At 50.4% G+C, this 17,604-nt stretch overlaps 7 protein-coding genes across 7 annotated transcripts; 2 read left to right on the top strand and 5 right to left on the bottom strand.

Moving 5' to 3' along the window:
- Positions 1-1,418: 1,418 nt before the first annotated feature.
- On the bottom strand, positions 1,419-2,102 carry PV10_09232 (uncharacterized protein; the record flags this gene model as incomplete). Its single annotated transcript, XM_016374362.1, has 1 exon — positions 1,419-2,102. The coding sequence occupies one exon, from the start codon at positions 2,100-2,102 to the stop codon at positions 1,419-1,421; it is 684 nt and encodes a 227-aa protein (XP_016219528.1).
- Positions 2,103-2,540: 438 nt separating this feature from the next.
- PV10_09231 (uncharacterized protein) lies at positions 2,541-5,381 on the bottom strand (the record flags this gene model as incomplete). Its single annotated transcript, XM_016374361.1, has 8 exons — positions 2,541-2,547; positions 2,612-3,772; positions 3,824-3,945; positions 4,005-4,051; positions 4,098-4,324; positions 4,380-4,718; positions 4,768-4,808; positions 4,863-5,381. 8 exons carry the CDS (start codon positions 5,379-5,381, stop codon positions 2,541-2,543), a joined length of 2,463 nt encoding a protein of 820 aa, XP_016219527.1.
- A 1,229-nt stretch (positions 5,382-6,610) lies between these two features.
- PV10_09230 (uncharacterized protein) lies at positions 6,611-8,376 on the top strand. The gene is made up of 2 exons (XM_016374360.1): positions 6,611-7,053; positions 7,104-8,376. Exon 2 carries the CDS (start codon positions 7,322-7,324, stop codon positions 7,787-7,789), a length of 468 nt encoding a protein of 155 aa, XP_016219526.1. The 5' UTR covers positions 6,611-7,053; positions 7,104-7,321; the 3' UTR covers positions 7,790-8,376.
- Positions 7,892-9,332, bottom strand: PV10_09229 (uncharacterized protein). The gene is made up of 3 exons (XM_016374359.1): positions 8,967-9,332; positions 8,490-8,901; positions 7,892-8,431 (listed from the first exon to the last, which is right to left on the bottom strand). Exons 1-3 carry the CDS (start codon positions 9,033-9,035, stop codon positions 8,346-8,348), a joined length of 567 nt encoding a protein of 188 aa, XP_016219525.1. The 5' UTR covers positions 9,036-9,332; the 3' UTR covers positions 7,892-8,345.
- Positions 9,333-9,861: 529 nt separating this feature from the next.
- Positions 9,862-11,284, top strand: PV10_09228 (uncharacterized protein). The gene is made up of 3 exons (XM_016374358.1): positions 9,862-10,202; positions 10,272-10,409; positions 10,473-11,284. Exons 1-3 carry the CDS (start codon positions 10,031-10,033, stop codon positions 11,063-11,065), a joined length of 903 nt encoding a protein of 300 aa, XP_016219524.1. The 5' UTR covers positions 9,862-10,030; the 3' UTR covers positions 11,066-11,284.
- Positions 10,261-13,462, bottom strand: PV10_09227 (uncharacterized protein). Its single transcript, XM_016374357.1, has 2 exons — positions 12,375-13,462; positions 10,261-12,317 (listed from the first exon to the last, which is right to left on the bottom strand). Exons 1-2 carry the CDS (start codon positions 12,975-12,977, stop codon positions 11,955-11,957), a joined length of 966 nt encoding a protein of 321 aa, XP_016219523.1. The 5' UTR covers positions 12,978-13,462; the 3' UTR covers positions 10,261-11,954.
- A 106-nt stretch (positions 13,463-13,568) lies between these two features.
- On the bottom strand, positions 13,569-16,322 carry PV10_09226 (uncharacterized protein). The gene is made up of 5 exons (XM_016374356.1): positions 16,186-16,322; positions 15,445-16,069; positions 15,250-15,391; positions 14,807-15,192; positions 13,569-14,758 (listed from the first exon to the last, which is right to left on the bottom strand). The coding sequence occupies exons 2-5, from the start codon at positions 15,500-15,502 to the stop codon at positions 13,932-13,934; spliced, it is 1,413 nt and encodes a 470-aa protein (XP_016219522.1). The 5' UTR covers positions 15,503-16,069; positions 16,186-16,322; the 3' UTR covers positions 13,569-13,931.
- Between the last annotated feature and the right edge of the window lie 1,282 nt (positions 16,323-17,604).

Genomic DNA, 17,604 nt, shown 5'->3' with positions numbered 1-17,604 from the left:
TGATTAGCTCAGACAGTATCGGTCGTACGTGGCTGCCTCAGTCTCGTCGCGTGCAAGTGCATTCACAGCATCTCTACACAAGCACCAAGGCTTGATATAATTGAAGCTGTTCGTCGACCAAATGCCTCGTAAACTGTACACCTTCAGTCAAAGCCAATCGCATGTAGCCTCAGCATCATTTAATCCTGGGCTAATCTTTATAAGGTCTTGAAACTAAAGCAAGTATGGACAGGTGTAATGTCTGCTGTTATTGTCAGTAGATCCAAGAAGTTACCATCAAAACCAACCACCGATGTCTTTCGACGCACCAATAACCTTCTTATTCTCATCCCCTCCCCCCTTCCTTTCTATCCTTAATATCTCGAACATGCATCACCGGCAACAATCGCAGTAGGACCCGTACAATTAAGCCCTGCCGGGCTACCAGAGCCTAACCAGTAGATTTGGTATGCATTGAGATCCTCCAATTTGGCGTTCCAGCATGCGTGGAAATGGTAGGCTCCCCAATTCATCAGTGCCCCATCCTGGGAGAAGGAAAAGCCTGCAGTCAGCGGGCCAACCGGCGGACTTCCATGCGGTACACTGAACCATACTGGCATGCTCTCATATGGGTACACATACATCAGTTGAAACCCGGTTGGAGACGAGTGTATCGCTTGGAAAGTCAGGGAACTTTGGTTTGAAGACAGATTGCCCACAACAAGAGGTTCGGAATCGGACTGAAACTTCACTCCGCCGAGATATGCCGAAGAGTTGGCATATAGTACGTGAATAACCTTGGGTACCTGTTCAACATGGCACACGGGGATATCATTTACTATTTATCGAGAACAAGACGTCAGATGACCCGCAGATAATCCATTTCAATCGCCTCAGACTCGTGGTCATCTGTCTATCGCAAGGCCCGGCTGTATCTCGTAAGCTTGCATCAGCGATGCATAAAAGGTGCTGACCATGGATGAAGGAGGGCCTGTGTCGTGGAGATCTCGTGCACTTCAACAGGGACCAAGCCAAACAGGCGATGACCAAGAGTTGAACCGGGACTAAAGTCCAGGACGCTTTACCTTAGTCAACTGAGAAGTTACCGTCTTTTATCCCCAAAGGTCAGGCGATTAGAGTATTATGTGCTCCATGTTTACCCACATCCGCGGGCCTCAGTGTTTGGACTGGTGTGAGGGGGCATTCCAGCCAACTACCTACTGTACCAGTCCAACCTCCATACTATACCTAGGCCGCGCCTCCCCCTCATATTTTAGCCTGGGGTATTTATAAGCTGCTATGGTTAGAGTTGTCACGCAGATGATAATCACATTAGTCTGTATTGTTGATCTCTCTGACAGTGGGGTTGTAGTAGCACATGTACTTTGGTACGCCAATTGCAACTACTCTCCTGCCTTATGGATACTGTTCGATCCTCCTTATCGCGGCTCAACTTCTGGGTAATACTGAGGTGCCTCTCGACGATCATACATGCCGTAGTCGCGGATAACTCGGACCTGCCTGGTCCTGTGGGCTGCCGTACCTGTCAGAGACCTGTTGAAGCCAGCTGCCGAAGTCTGGTCTTTCCACGAACACATCAGCAACACATCGCCTGGTGTCAAGATGGCTTCAAAAGTATCCCACTCGACTAAGCCCGGTGCTTCGGAAAGCTCTACCTGGAGAGTCCTGACCACATCGTCCGCCTCTCTTATTGGCCCACCGTCGTCTAACGGTGTCATTCTGGCATTGACCAGACTCACCACCTTTGCATTCCCAACCTCAGTCCCATCGAACCTCGTCTGCACCATTCCCTGGGCGGCCCTCTTGGCATCACTGTCGAGGCTGACCTCCCCAACTCGGAGATGATAGTCCCTAAGAATCTGATCTCTACCAGTCGCCTGCGCAAGATGGTGTTTGCTCGCCGTGCGCCACCGCACTAGCGCCTTTTCGTTTTCCCAATCCGATAACGACAGGATCCAACCTGGCCGTCTCAGAGATCGGTAGCGGATGTTAGCGATAAAGCCGCGTGTAGATTCAAGTTCTGGCCGCAATGCCTTTCCTGTGGCAAGATACGACTCCCACTGGTCGGTACGAGGTTGAACCTCGAAGATGACTTCGAACATGGCCAGTGATGTGACCCTTGCACTGGTGCCCAATTGTTTTGATAAGTAGTCTCGCAACCCTTTTCGTCATAGATCTTGTTCTCTGTCTGGTCCAATAGAGCAAGGCTTCTGCAAATAACCAGGTCTAAGTCCTTGTGTCCCGAAAGGAGTGGAAGCTTTGTGGTCAAACCTAGCGCGCCCACGCAAAGGCTCCCAAGGCAAATTACTCTCCCCGCATCGTCATCCTCTATCTGTCGACTCCTGATTGGCCACTTTGACAGCAACAGTTGGACAATTACATCCCCCGCAATTCCTCTGTGATGTTATATCTTATCAATTGAATCTTGAAAATCATTGATCCTATTCTGTTACCTGAGAAAACTACGGAAAATTAAAATGGAACTCGGTGTCCATAGCACGTGAGATCAATCTTTCTCCGGTCGGTTGTTGATGGAGCCATCACCACCTAATTCACCTTGTTAGCAGAGTTCACTTCCATAGTGAGGATCACTCCATCAGTCTACACTTACCCGAAGGTCTCCTCAAAGTATGCGACTCCTCTCTTGCCCTCCTTCAGAGCTTTATGCACCGCCACCCGTGCATCGTCCGCCATAGCCGCTGGCCCACATGTGAAGACGGCGACTTGCCCACTAGCTCGACTTCCCGAGTGGACAGTGTTGATGTAATCTAGAATGGCCTTTGTAACATCTGGGCGTCCGCGTCTAATAGCCGGGCTCAGTCCGAGGTCAAGACTGTTGACTTTCTCCAGTTTGTCTGATTGCACGCTCTCTGACGACTCCGTGCGCGAAGTTGCGAAAAACTGGGTCGTGACATCTGTGCGGGTCAGGAATGGTTTCAGGTCCGTGGTTGCTGCATGCCGAATCATGGCTGACTGCTTCGTTGCCCAGATCAGTGTTATGTTTTTCGTACGACTTGCCATAATCTTGCTCTCAGAGGTCAAACTCTCGCTGTGTTCCTGTAGATATGGGATGGCACCGCCGATGCCCGTTCCACCGACGACAAATATCACGTTTTCATGGGCCCGCAACGGGCTATGATGACCATAAGGACCCTCGATCAGCATGCGGGCGCTAATGGTTCCTTCGACTGATTTATTGCACTCATTGCGAAGCCGTTGCGTCCAGCTGCTGTGCGGTCGCACGTAAAAAGTAAAGGTATCCCGCGAATTATGATTAGGGACATGCACAGCTTGACTCTCGCGTTGGGGGCTGATCGGGGCATTCTGCGACATATCTGCATCACTCGATGATGACGACACAGGCATGATCTGTGTTTCTTTATCGTGCCCTTTGGAGTCGTCAGGGACTCCTGATATGTTAGCCCCGAGTTGCGTTGCGGTCGTATGATTTTGCTGTGTGTCGCCATTTTTCCACCCAGCTAACGTGAATGGATGGTTTTCCCACCCTTTCCACTTCAAAGGCTGGTAGAGATAGTAGTGCTGACCCGCACCTGGCTTGAAAAGGTGTGATACGGGCGTAATCTCTATTTTCAATAGGTTTGCTTCCGTATGATAGGTGACCAATGCTTGTGTCGCTGACACTTGGCCGGAGAACTTTACCCGCAGATTGCAACACAAAATGCGAACAAGACGTGCCAATCTATCGACGCTCCATATGGCAACCGGTGGCCAAATATAAGGATCATATTCGCCGTCCCAGATTTCGGTGTGACTGCAAGGTGTCAGTCTATTGCTATAGGTCGGAGGTTGTGACTACACTCACTACCATAGGCCAACCAATGTCAAGACAGACATGACAATGTGTATCAACAAGAAGATCTCATAGGCTCTTTTTCGGAGCCACACTGATGAAAATAGTAACAGGAAGCTCATGGTCACTGTTGCCTGGACCACAGTTAGTTCATCAACACATTTTCGACTCAGGCACAAGAGTGCCATCATACCATGCCTCCCATGTACCAATACTTTTCAGCCCAATCTGCGGCAAGATCTGCATTTGTTAGCCAAAACGGTCGCGGCTTGTAGTTGTCACTCACAATCCCATTCTAGTCCAGTGTAGCAGATTGAGTGTATGATTGCAAGGATGGTGGCGATGCGAGCTACGTGGCGATGGAAGATATTGAAGGTTTGGAAACTCCACCCAGTCAACCAGAGAAAGACATTATTCCTGCCAGAAAACATCCAAAGCACAGGCAGATTGGCATAGCTCAAGACGCCAGTGCGGTCAGCAATGTATCGCCACCTTTGCTGGGCCGGGCTGTAACTGCAAAAGGGTCAGCTCCACAGACAAGCAAGTGTTGTCCGTAAGTTAAACCTACTAAAGGTTTGGGGTGAAGATGTAGTAGCTGACAGCACATAGGACCAGGTTCAGGAACCAGTATGAGAGAACCACCAGAGTCTCCATCCTCGTTGGAATGTTACACCACCACAGAAGCCGCCGATGGTGAGTGCCAAATGCGGTGGGAATAATCAAATTAGCTCGGACCCAATGATTCACTGTGCCCAAGGGGCCAAAGGCGGGCTTGTGATTTGCACTGGTGCCTTTGCCTTCGACATCTCCGGAGCCCTTGTACAGTCGCGATGACAAAAGATAGCTGCTCAAATTGTGGGCCATGCCAACAATGAGAAGAGCGCCCCAAAATCCGTAAACTCCCCAACTAAGGGTGAATCAATACACGGTCAAGAGACTCGTTTTGGACGACGTACCCGTATTTTGAATCTAGTAGATAACTTTCCTCAAACACTGTCTAGATCTGTTCAGTAAAGTGTTCCCGCGAATATCGACATTTTGAAATGCTTACTATGGTTCTATACGATGCCGCGTATAGATCTCTAGACATGAGAATAGCATGATCCCAAACAACGCTTTCGTTGATATCCGAGTAGTCAACGATTGGCAAATTGGCAAAAAAGCTGTCCGTGAGCAGAGGGGATACATCAGAGTAAGGAATGAGTTCGACTCCGCCATACTCAGTGCAGTATCCGCCCAGGAGCTGATTACCGGCAGATATCTCATCCGGGGTGCAGTACTTTTTTGCTGCCGACCACATAGATAGCGTGCTCAGGTTGTTGGCGCATAAGTTGCCCCAGTAATCTCCGTCTTCCCCTCCAGTGAAGACAAAGTCGGCGATGACGGTCCGAACACCATCGACGCAGTCAGTCTGCAGGCCACTGCTGAGGGCAGAGCTCCAAAGAGCGGGAAAAATTGATATGTACAACAAGTGTCGCATCTTGCGTTTTCTGCTGAAAACCTGGGAAATGACCGAGGAGGAGGAGAGAGACTTTTCAATGCTGAAGGGGCAGCCAGTGCGGCTTCTCATATAGTAATAGAGCTATGGCACAAGAGTGCTATGCCTCAGGGCCCCACTTCCAACCCACTGTCTCGAGCTTCGTCTCTTCAAATGCAAATTGGTGTAAAATCATGCAGATGATCACGCCTGGAAGGCTTGCATGAAGCTAAAGCGACGGTGGATTCGCAGCATCGCAGCATTCCATGTCACGGCAGCGAGGATGGTGGCATGATGTGACCCGTTGAGAGACTTTGCAGTCGACTCGCCCACCGAAAATGACGGGATCTGCTGGTCCAGAGCCCATAAAGGGCATTTGAATATTGTCTTCATCAGCCCAGATCGAGGGAGGGCCTGTGGAGCGCTACGATGGACCAGACTCTGCAAGTGGGCCAGAAAACAAGCCTAGTTTGGATACTCAAGCTTTGAACCAAGCACCATATGCCCAGAAAAGTGGCAGCAACGAGATCGGCAGTTTTTTTCTCAACATGGACCATGTCCTCGCTCCTTTCTTCCGATGCTAAGGTAAACTGGATACGAGAGCTCCGCAGATGTCTCTTGCGAACGGTTAGTCTTCCGATCGGCATTGGCTTTTGACTTGTGTAGTTAGGCTTGATACATGGCTTGGGAACAGACTAAAGTCTTAATTGAGCCCCATCCTGGGTTGTCGCACAGCCGACGAAAATTCGCAAGCTTGAATGCTGATGAACGGAGGATCGCTCATATAGCCCACTGTAACCAGGGTCGGTATCTGAACGGTATACCCTGTTCAGTGGGCAAAGGACGGAAAGTGAGTGCCACTCAAACCTATAGATGATGATCAGACATTCCACACCATCTTATCTAATCATAATCTGATAAGCAAATGGCGGTGGGCAAGAGGGAATTGATCTGAGCTTCCAACCACAGGCACACGTAGCTTCGTGTCGGACTCGGCTATGTGGCATCAGACTCCTCGAGCCGAGATCGCTGGGGAAATCAGGCGTTTGTAGTCATCGCAGACTGTACCATGGCGATCTAGACCCAGCCATTCTCAAGTGGTGGCGTGTCTCTTGTTGGTGGCGGTATGGAGGATAAGCAAGAATACTAACGCTTGTGATTGTTGCATCGCACATGCTAAAGTTTGAGACAGTGCGACCCAGCACCCAATCAACCGTTGGATAGTTCGATCCAGTCTATCTGCCGATACCGGAGGCTGAATCTGGTGAAAAGCGGGAGGATTTCAAAGAAAAAGAAGAATTGAAGATGTTACGAGTTAGGAGTTGCCATTTGTGCAAATACTCGGCCGTAGTATAGTACTACAGCGGATCATAAGATCTATCTATTTCCAGAGCTTCTGTTCTTCCTTCGATCAGATTTCATGCCTGAGCAGTCCTACATGCCGACTTCCGGTATCGTGTTCGTAGACCTTTATTCGGATCGCCAAGACAGTTTCAAAGGCCCGAGGAAGCAATGGACGATCTCACTGAATGCTACCGGCCTCTGGTGCTGTATCGATATATTTGAAGTGGGGGATAACAGCAACTAAGGTGCAGGATGTTCCATTCCGTACCTCATCGTTGTCCGAAGCCCCTGCACGAGACTATGGGGGCAGTATGGTTTGTATGTGGCGACTGTCCCAAACGGAGAAACTTGTCGTGACAAATGCTGTGTCGAAGATGCTTGAGAGTGACCTCGGAATACTACATGTCCAAGACTTATAGGAGTACGCAGGCAAGAGAATTGTTCATGTCCAAGGCTTATACGAGTACGCAGACAAGATAATTGTGCACGGCGATTACTGGAGATAAGCGGGGATTGGAATTTTTGACGACAAACCGCCAGAACTACGTAACGAGACTCGGCTTATTGTTATTTATGATTAAATTGTTGCAACTTGAGTTCGTGGGGACTGTCATTTGGCTAGAGATTCTCCGAACCACTATCACCGCTTCTATATCAGTCAAAGTCCCTTTCGACTCGGAAACGCGAACATGACATCTCCACAGCGTCAAACCGCGCTCGCTTTTCTGGATACCTTTCGAGACCTCGATGTTGACGCAAACTTGGCGCTTCGTGCCCCGGATTGTGTCCATCAAATGGGCCCGGCTTCATTGGGGTATTCGCCTGATGGCATGAACAATGACCAGTTTGGCGCGCATTGTCGAGGCTTGAAACCCCTTATCAGCCACTTCCCCGTGGCCCCCAAACAAATCTTCCACTCCCCGGGCAGCAACATCGTCACCATCTGGGCAACGAGCGAAGCCCAATTTCAACAAGAGGCCATTGACGACGAGCTGGAGTGGGAATACCATGGGGAGTACCTCTTTGTATTCACGTTGAATCAGACTGGCGACCGTATTCAACACATTGTGGAATATCTCGACAGCCAGAAGGTCGTCCAAGTCAGCAATCTACTGAAGAGGGCCAAAGAAAATGTGCAAAAGGCGAAAGGGGTGTAATGGAGAGTCACGACTAGATGCTGGACAATGCAAACAATACCACGAGTAACTTCATCTACATGGACATCAACACGACACACGTCTTACTTCTGTGGAAGACCCCGCCGATAGATGCTTCGTTTCCGTCGTTCAAGAACGTCTTCGCTCCTTTTGGTTGAATTTGGATACTGAGGAGAACAATGCACTCATGGGGTTGTGGTGAAGGCAGGGTGACCACGCGGCAATGATGATTCATAGTCGTCATGCCCAGGACAAGATGGATGACGAGATACGCTGTTCAGTCAGATACATTTGCCAGGCTAGCAACTCGTCGTCCCGTGTTTTGAGCTTGCTGAGAATGTGTATAAGGTGGTGTAAGGCGCGGAATCATTCAAATCTATTCATTACAAGTATCGCTGTCCGACATGCCCAGACTAGGAATCCGGGATCATGATACAAGGAGGGATCCCACCTTCGTAAATGACATGCCCGTTTGTGTCACAATGTCTTCTGGTCTCCGCCGGACACATAGCTGGACAAACCCATGTCCGAATGAAGTCAAAGTGACGTCAAATTATCATGATTTGTTTCCCGAGTATTTGGCCTTGCCCATCGAAAAGGGGATGTATCGATATTTGATCATATGTTGGATCTGGCGCCTCACTGTTGAAGAAATTAGCCGATTTGGTACAAGACAGGGTTAGGAAGCAAGATGACATACTCGTCAGAGCGAACAAGATCAACCAGTACATGACAAGGACTGGCCAGAATACTGGCAAGTTGAAGATTTCAAACCAGCTACACACAAAGCTGATGGCCACAGCCCTGGTGGCGGTATGCCAGAATTTGAATTCTGGGAGCCTGCGGATGAATGGACGAAATTCGTCGTCCTGCTTGGTGGGCAAAGCCGATTCCCCATCTTCCAAGCCTTCGTCTTGAGTTAAGCTAGGGTCGAACTTTGGTTGTAGAAAGGCGAGGAAGAGGTTGAGCAGGTAGATACCCAAGCAATACGCCACAATGTACCAGCCTTGTGCGAAAATGATTCTTAGGAAAAAGAGGAAAAGGAGGGTGCCAGTAGCTGCCCATCTGTAGGCAGTGTAAGGCGTTGACTTGTCGAGGTACGTCTGATATTGCTACAACGCGATATGTTAGCAAGGACATGTGACGCGTGACCGAAATCGCGGGAGGAGACACATACTCTGGCAATTTTGTTGCTCTGGGTGGTAATGGCATCAAATGGAGTCGACTCAGGCTCAGGCCCATCCATGGTTGAGGTCGGTTGATGAAAATTGAGGAAATTTGTCAGGTTTGCTCATCCGCAGAAGCGTTGACTACTGTTTTCGCTGCGGCCACTCGAGGTTGCAAGTGGAGATCGAACTTTCTATGAGGGAAGAAAGTAACACAGTCGAACAAACTGATAAGGGTAGAAGGAGGGGGGAGGAGGATTGTCGCGATGGAGGTCGACTTTAAGTTGAGTACGACGGTGTGGGATAGACTAGCAGGACGCGATTGTAAACCAGATGCGCAAGTTGAAGCCACGTCGTGCTTTTTCGCTGGACGAATTTCCCACCATCCACAGGCCGGGCAAAAGAGGCAAAGTCGATGGGGTGAACAAGGTTTGCCTGCGGTGATGAGGCAGGGGCAAACAGGAAACTAAGCCGGATCGAACGACGACAGATGGTCACGTGCTCATGCCCCAGCGCCCTCGACGAAAGTCATGTGACGAGAGCAGTCAAACGTCACGTGAGACCCCGGTTTCATTTCCTGAAGCCAACCCCTTCCCACGGACTGTCACCCCGCCCTTGTTCGGGCCGTTCTCGCTCTTTTCGCCGCAGCCGAGGAGTGACAAACACCAGTCCATCAGTTATCGCATGGGGTGCGTCTGTGGTATTCATCTCACCGAGATCTACCAATGTAATGCACCTCCTCATTCTTAGTTCCAACTGTCGGCTGTAGGCACCATTAGGAACGCCATTCGAGGTAGTAAAAATATGGAAATAGCTAATCCCTGTAGCAGCGAAGAGAGGTAGACTGGATGATGGGATAGTCACGTGATGCTCCACGATAATAAATGACCGTGGATGACGGATGACGGCAACGCTTACCCTCGGAGCTTCTCTGCAGAACATTTGGTACTCACAAGTCAGGACAACAATAAAATAATCTTGCTGAATGCTCTAATCTGTGTAAACATCCTCCCCTTTGATCTCACTACGCTGTTTCTCCTCTCCCTTCTCACCACCCGTCCTCCAACCACTAGCCATGTCGTCCTGTCGGGTCCTGGCTCGAACACGAACCGCTGCCCTCCTAACTTCTCGAATCCCTGTCCCGTCCCCAGCAGCACGCTCTCTCCCGAGACTCGTCCGTTTTCAGTCCACCCAAAGCAGCTATGAAAATATCCTCGTTTCTGCTCCCAAGCCTGGAGTTGGTCTGAGTGAGTGACTGCCCGACGCTCGTCAGCATATCCCCAAGGACGCAGCTAATACAATATTGTCACTCGCAGTCACCCTAAACCGACCAAAGGCTCTCAATGCCCTCTCAAGTGCCTTGTTCGTCGAGTTGAATGATGCGCTTAAAAAGTTTGAAGAAGATAAGGAAATTGGTGCCATCGTCTTGACCGGGAGCGAACGAGCTTTCGCCGGTATGCTCATGTTGAAACACCTTGTTCATGTTCGTTCATGATACTGACAACTCTGTTTCTTAGCGGGTGCTGACATCAAGGAAATGGCCCCTTTAACTTTCTCCGATGCCTATGTCAACAACTTCATAGCCCCATGGTCTTATCTGACCACGCTGCGCAAGCCTGTCATCGCTGCCGTCTCCGGACATGCTCTAGGCGGTGGTTGCGAGCTTGCCATGATGTGCGACATTGTCTACAGTACCAAAACGGCCAACTTTGGTCAGCCCGAAATCAAACTCGGCACGATTCCTGGTGCAGGAGGCTCCCAAAGGCTCACAGCGGCTATTGGAAAATCAAAAGCTATGGAGCTTATTCTGACGGGCAACAACTTCTCCGGTGAAGATGCGGAAAAGCATGGCCTAGTGGCCAAAGCATTTGACGGTGGACACCAGGAGGTGCTCCAAGGAGCAATTGATACTGCCGCCAAAATCGCCAGCTATTCACGCGTCGCAGTGATCGCTGCCAAAGAGGTTGTCAACAAGTCCCAGGACTTGGGAATCAGGGAGGGCGTCGAGTACGAGAGACGCATTTTCCACAGTTTGTTTGGAAGCCAGGACCAAAAGATCGGCATGAAGGCCTTCGCGGAGAAGAAAAAGGCTGAATGGAGCCATTCGTAGACCAATGATCCCGGCTCGCTGTACAGAAAGAGCCATTCGAAGGACCTATTACCTTCACCTAATTGGCCGCGTGCTCAGCAGTTCATTTCTCGTCAAGTGACTTGTGCGACCTTGCTGTAAACTCGATCTCTGCCGCGTGGATTCTATCTCGAACCGCTACTTTGATTGGGAGTGCTCGTAGGTACCCGTCGTATTTCGACCGTCCCATTGTCTTCTCCGAGACAATAACATCGTTATTTTGCATGAACATCAATCAACTGCAGCCTTCAACTCATCTGCCCCATCTCGTATCCACTCTGAACTCGACTCCGCCTTGCCTGCAGCGGATAGACCTCGACCGGCAGTAAAGGCAGCAATCAAGTTGTGGACCGGTCCCTTCCAGTCCGCAAGCGGGGCTGGTAGACTCCTTAAGACTGCCTGGCCAGCTTGTTGATTTGCCAATAGTGGTTTATTGTCTTCATCTCTAGTGACTTGTGTGGCCGCAGCTTTCCGTCTCGAAACCTCTTGCCTATGCCTTTGCAGAACCTCTGGGCGAACGTCTGGTGGGGCAAAGACGCTGGGCCAGGTCACCGATTTGAAATCGAGCTTGAACATCTCAAGCGCCATGTGACCCGGCGAGACGAGAATAATCTTTTCGTAGGCAGGCTCATGCCCAGTATATGGCTCCAGCATTCGAGCGAAACCATTATCGAGACACGCAGCAACAAAGATGGCTGCGCAATTCGGCGTCGATAGATAGAGATTGAAGTTTTCTGCATGAGCATTAGTCTCTTCACTGAGCGGGCATGGTACTTTCAAGTGCGATACGCGAGGAACACTATTAAAAATTGGCCGCGTGGGCGAGCAGCGAGGAGAGACATGCCTCGTCTCTAAATACTTGCAAGAAATTTCATAGCGGCATGAACTCACCTCGGATCTTGTCGTCCACTCGCTCCTTTCCCCTACCAGCATCGAAGTAATCAAACAGTGGCATTTTCTGGGTAAAGTCCAGGGCAAATGTCCGCGGACTTCGGTTCATCCTTTTAGCCGGTAGATTGAGATGGGATTCATAGCCATTCATGTTGCAGAAGACTCGAGTAATGATTTTGGACGAACCCGGGATCTGGCCTTTGGTTTCGAGAATGTATGCCAGAACCTGCTGTCTGATGCGGCTTGCCGCGATTGAGCCTGGGGTTTGATGCTCGGCGATATTGCGTGCAACGACCGGGGCCCCTTTGGAATCAAAGGCGTGAGCAAAGATCTCCGGTGCCCACTAAGGGTTCATAGTAAGCACTGCTCATTCCATGCGTCTGAAAATTGGTCAGCTTACATCGTACGCATCGCCGTCCACCAACACCACCACAAAGGGTTGCGGCGGCAATAGAATCTCACTGTGACGCCCCGAGAGAGTTGGCGCTTGGGCCCTTGGTTCAGCGACACATTTGAGGTATTCAAGGTCAAATTTTGCATTGACGTATCTCGCCTCCAGGTTATTGAGCGATTCAGTCTGGGTTTTGTATACTTCCTGTAGCTGTGCACACAGTCCCTTTTCCCTTGCGAGAGCACTTGCGTGCTGAGCTTTCAGTCGGCTTTGAGATTCGGAATATTGCCTTCGTTCCTTCTTCAGATCAGCGCTCAGGCGTTCATTTTCCTTGGTCACTTTTAGTAGCGTCTTTTCTCGAGATGCGAGATCTCGAGACTTGGATCTTAGAGCTTCGTTAAGTTCTTGAATGTCGGCCTGGTGCTGGGAAAGTCTGGCATCGGCTTTTTGAAGCTCTTTCTGGAAATCGTCAAACTTATCAGCAATATCGTCAAAGTTGTACTCTTGAATGGCAGAATTGTCGAGATCAGGCATCTGTTGCTCTTCGGTGGTCAGGGAGGAATTCGAGGTGGTGGAGGCAGTCTGCGAGCTGAGAAAGGGAAACCATGACATTGCCAATGTATTTGCTCTAATGACCAACAAACGACGAGGTGATATTGTCTGGTCATGCGACAGCAGACGAAGTAAGTCTCGAGGTGTCCGTGGGATTTAAAACCAGCCAAGGAGTGTGATGAGGGCGACAATTCAAGGTCTATGCACTTCCTTGGTAATCAGATGGATCAGATGAACCACTCATGGCGATATTAGGACTGGGAGAAGTGAGTCCAAATTTGGACATCCAAGAGCAGGAAAGTAAGACGATCTCCGCCTCGGCCCAACTACACAGGGATGGTCACTTTGATGTAGCCCATACAATGGTTGTTCGATGTGGGAGATGAGTCTTTCAGCAGGGTCAATGATGGTGCCAATTCATCAAAGAGTCTGCCAGCATTCTGACAGTCGTACAGGTGTTGGAAAAGAGAAGACTGTTTCGTACCCACGATGCCGATGAACACTCAGAGTTAGAGCGCTGCTGATGGGATGACTGTTGTATGTCGGATGGTCGTTGATCTGTGAGAGAGAGGTTGTCAAGTTATGATGACCACCGAATGCTTACGTGATTTTGCACGTGCCATGATCTGCCTGATATCACGTGCATCTAGAGAGATTTATACATAATCGTCGCGAATTCTTCAGTGCGGATCTACAATGGACTCCTAGCCTAGAATAAGTGGCTAAATCGGTAGCGAGCTCTGGTATTCTCGCTCGACCAGACGCACATGGCCGCAATGCATTGGCAAATAATTGCCAGTTGCTTGTTTGTATCTTTGGAATAGTCGAGCATTGGAACCCTTGGTCGGCTCAACATCTTGACGCAAATCAAGTCTTCAGCACTGCCACATGAAAGAAATTATGTATGAATCGCGGCCAAGAGGCTGTGTACTCCAAAGCAGCCATGATCAACGAGAAGAGATCTAGAGGATCCCTCCCTACACATCAGGCCTAGGTCATGATCGCACCATGTGCTCAAAAGCCTCGAGCCCCAGCGGCCATCCTCTCAAGACTAGGGACGGCATTGAAGTTAGCCAGACCCATTCCGCCATTGGCCCCAGCGATGGCTCCTGGGTGGATGGTCCGATTGCCCATATTCGGCTGCTCCTCTAAATCTTCATACCTCAAGGTGTATATCCGTCGGACCTTCTTCCAGACCTTGGTATCCCACCAAATGTAGTAACCTTGCTCACTGACCTTATCATCCAACAAGACTGGATTTGGTGAGGCGTCGTCTCGTGTCAGCCATTGTTTTTCCCGCATGTGATAGCGCCATTTCCGTGTCACCAATTCCTGGGCAACCAGCATCTGAGTGTAGTCACGGGGCATGGTGTAGAAGATGAAGAACAACGTCTCGTCCACAAAACCTTGAAGACGATCTGGGAGGTTGCCTATTTTCTTGACCGTGTAGCAGTCGGGGATCGTGTACTCGGACTCCAGTGGCTTGAGCGGTTGAGCCTGAGGATCTGCCCACGGGCCTGTATATGTTGGGAGTAGAGGCTCTTGCGAGTTCATGTTGATCCCCAATGTCGATAAATCGATTCCCCGCATCACTGCCCTAGTAGGCGCGCTCGAATTGTCCTGCTCGGCCATGTACCCCTTCATCCCGTATTTGTCACGATCCGTCATGGCTCCAAGAATAGATCCCACGGACTGTTCCCCACGTGAGCCCCCATCTCGGTCCAGACTATCCCTCGGCGGGTTTTGGGATGCGACATCGTGAGAGAAGTCTTTATGTTGCTGCCCGAGGAATCGATCGTGTCCAATGACGGCGTTTATATTCTGAGTAGGTGGAGACCGGGCTGCTAATCATTAGTCGTAAACAATGGTAAATCAAGTGCACACTGTACATAGTTGGGTATGCCCCGAAGGGGACGTAACTCTGCTCGGGTCACCAGATGTATCGTTGTGTGGATTGGATTGTCGTGCCAGACCCGGAGGTCCACTAGGGACCTGGCTACTCCGGCGAATCTGCTGTTGTGGCAGTTCCGAGGCAAATTCCATGGGCGCATTTCTGGAAAAGGTATCAGTCGGGTAGAATCCCTCCGAACCTGGATTGGCTGGTTGCTGTTGCTGCTGTTGCTGCTGCTGCTGCTGCCGTGACGAGAGGTGAGAGCGGGAAGACGACAGTTGCTGTCTTTGGGTCTGTTCGGCTTGTGGAGGTCCTGTCTGCCACGCACTTGTAGCAGCGTTGTGAGTTTGAGATTGAAGACCGCTATTGTTTAGACTGGGAAAGCTGATGTCAGGGTAAGCTCATGTTGGTAGTCAAGCCTGGGGGGCGGAATAATCGTACGATGACGAGGAAAGGTCCAAGGGTCCAGTCGATCTTGGATTCATCGCTGCTGCCCAGTTGTCGTGGGTGGCTTGGTCTCTGGTCGGTTGGGCTATCGCTTGTGACTGGGTTGAGGGCGGTAAGCCAGCTTGAGCCCACGTGCCTGTTGCCGTCAGTCCCATCCCATTGGAAAACTGCTCGGAAGTTCCAACATACCGCTTCTTGATGCCAATGTTTTACCATTGCTGGTGGATCTGGGTTGGTTGTGGGACATGGATGTGGTGGGCTGACCAGGACGGGGTTGCCCTATGTAATCCAGAGTCAGTATAGCTCATCTCAGCCAAGGACAAAAGGTGTTGATGGATCATATGGAGGGGCAATGCAAGGTGTTGAGCGTCAGTCCAGAACTCGGGTGATCGACGGAGGCCCCCAAAACCGATTGGAACATCGATCGCCAGCAAAAGGCTAAGATGTTGCACGATCTATGCCGAGTACCTCTCCTCACAGTCTTACACCCTTCTAACAAGGACTGGTAACGGCCAGAAGCACTGTGCTTTGGCTCGCATTGGGTTCGGAATGTAATGGCGCATGGCAAGAGGTCATGCCATCGGCATTCCTCAATTCCGGGCGTGACTCATGAATGATGGTTGTTAGATGGGCTGAATCCAATGCAAATCGCCTCCTCCTCATATCATCATGATGTCCATTGGCCTGCGCGTTGAAGCAGAGATCACTATCCACCACAGTTTGGAGCAACCTGGAGAGGCAGAAATCGAGGGTGTGGGTTGGGGATGACCTCAGTTCGTTCTATGCAAAACCAAATTGCTCCGTCGCTGAGATGCTGATGCGCAACAACGTGTTGATACCAGGCCGGATGGAGGAGGTGGAGATTTGCAGTGGACTCGATAGGAAGTGGAGGGAGAGGAGAGGGCGAAGACAGGCTGCGAAATAACGTACCTGTTCGATTCATATCAGCCTAGGGTTGAAGGGCTCGTAAGGAGGGTTCGAGAGGGGGGCGAGGGTATGAGGATTGATGGTTCAACGGCGTTGGGATATCGATGGTAGACGGAAAAGACTTGAACTCACGATTGAAGTGCAGACTGGAGATCGATTGTGATGCGCAGGCGCAGGCGCAGACGCAGATGGCGGGAGCCAAGGCGAGGAGTGGGGTGTGGAGAGTCACAAAGTGCACTTGAAGAAAAGTGCAGTTGAAGACTGCAAGAACAGCACTATGCCAAAAGGTATCGCTCCCCACCCATTTCACACCAAAATAGGCTTTACGACCCGCTTAACTTTAGGTACCTGCGTGCCTGGGGGCACTGCACATGGGCGACTAAGTACCTAGTAGTAGGTGCCCCTGGTACATACAGTACCTAGATGGAACTTGACCATAGGTAGGTGTGCATATGTAGGTACCTAGGTACCTTAAGGTAATTAGATAGGTACCTAAGTAGTACTTCTAGCCAGATACCTACCTATGGAGCGCCAAATGGCCCTATCAGCATTGAGGAGGTAGGTTAGTAAGGTAGCTACCTAGGTACCTAGAAGCAGCTATCGGCGCCTAACATTCGGGTCCAAGGGGCTCGTCACAGGCCATCCCAAGGATGACTATGGTGCCTGGGCCAGGGTAGACACCTGGAGTCGCCTGATCAAAAGATCGCCCAATGACAGTAACTATGAAGCTAGCCAGCGAGCGCAATCTAGGACATCATCTCGGATGTTCTACTCATTAAAGTGTCCTACGATATGGCATTCCTTGCCTGATCTCGTCGGTGGCCCCGTAAGAACAACGATTCCTTACGTGTCGACGAATGACACGACCGAAAGCGTCTACAGCAAAACCTGTCTGTCTAGTGTCCTCGCGAATTGTTCTGATTAGTACGCCTAGTTGAATGGCACTCGCTAAAGCACTCATGGCACGGCGCAATTCAGGCAAATCACAGCTTTTGGGCCTTTTACAGCAGTAGCCCGATGGCTAGTTCGACATTGCCATCGACCTGTTTGAGAGCTGCGATCGCTTCTTCTCGTGAAAACCCGAGTTCCGTCACCTGCGCTATTGATTCGGCTGATATAGGCCTCGCTTGACCAAAGTTGCTAGCACCCGCACCACCTTGAGGAGTTGACGATGTCGGGTCACTGGCTGCAGGTAGTCTTGCTTCACTGTGGGCTGTCGGCGGGTTTGATCCTTCAGTAGGAGGTTGCACTGTGCCTGTGGTCGTACCTACGGTGCTGCCATCGGGGGCGGACACCTTGGGCTCGCTTTCAAGGATTTCATCCATCATCTTCGGGATCTCGTTCTCTGACAAGAATTTGATTTCGTCGTCCTGCACGCGCAAGACGTTCTTCTTCAGGTCAATGCACATTTGATGGCGCTTG

This window comes from Exophiala mesophila (genome assembly GCF_000836275.1).
Source record: "Exophiala mesophila strain CBS 40295 unplaced genomic scaffold supercont1.9, whole genome shotgun sequence".
Lineage (NCBI taxonomy): Eukaryota > Fungi > Ascomycota > Eurotiomycetes > Chaetothyriales > Herpotrichiellaceae > Exophiala > Exophiala mesophila.
The sequence above is the reverse complement of the archived record's forward strand: the minus strand, read 5'-3'. Positions and strand labels throughout refer to the sequence as shown.

Coding starts and splice junctions, on each gene's coding strand:
- PV10_09230 (XM_016374360.1), top strand. CDS start 7,322: ATGACATCTCCACAGCGTCAAACCGCGCTCGCTTTTCTGGATACCTTT.
- PV10_09229 (XM_016374359.1), bottom strand. CDS start 9,035: ATGGATGGGCCTGAGCCTGAGTCGACTCCATTTGATGCCATTACCACC. Junction 8,902..8,966: donor AGAGCAACAAAATTGCCAGA/GTATGTGTCTCC, acceptor ATCGCGTTGTAG/CAATATCAGACGTACCTCGA. Junction 8,432..8,489: donor GATCTTGTTCGCTCTGACGA/GTATGTCATCTT, acceptor TTTCTTCAACAG/TGAGGCGCCAGATCCAACAT.
- PV10_09228 (XM_016374358.1), top strand. CDS start 10,031: ATGTCGTCCTGTCGGGTCCTGGCTCGAACACGAACCGCTGCCCTCCTA. Junction 10,203..10,271: donor CAAGCCTGGAGTTGGTCTGA/GTGAGTGACTGC, acceptor TGTCACTCGCAG/TCACCCTAAACCGACCAAAG. Junction 10,410..10,472: donor GAGCGAACGAGCTTTCGCCG/GTATGCTCATGT, acceptor TCTGTTTCTTAG/CGGGTGCTGACATCAAGGAA.
- PV10_09227 (XM_016374357.1), bottom strand. CDS start 12,977: ATGTCATGGTTTCCCTTTCTCAGCTCGCAGACTGCCTCCACCACCTCG. Junction 12,318..12,374: donor TGGACGGCGATGCGTACGAT/GTAAGCTGACCA, acceptor ATGAACCCTTAG/TGGGCACCGGAGATCTTTGC.
- PV10_09226 (XM_016374356.1), bottom strand. CDS start 15,502: ATGTCCCACAACCAACCCAGATCCACCAGCAATGGTAAAACATTGGCA. Junction 15,193..15,249: donor TTGGACCTTTCCTCGTCATC/GTACGATTATTC, acceptor CCCTGACATCAG/CTTTCCCAGTCTAAACAATA. Junction 14,759..14,806: donor TTCGGGGCATACCCAACTAT/GTACAGTGTGCA, acceptor AATGATTAGCAG/CCCGGTCTCCACCTACTCAG.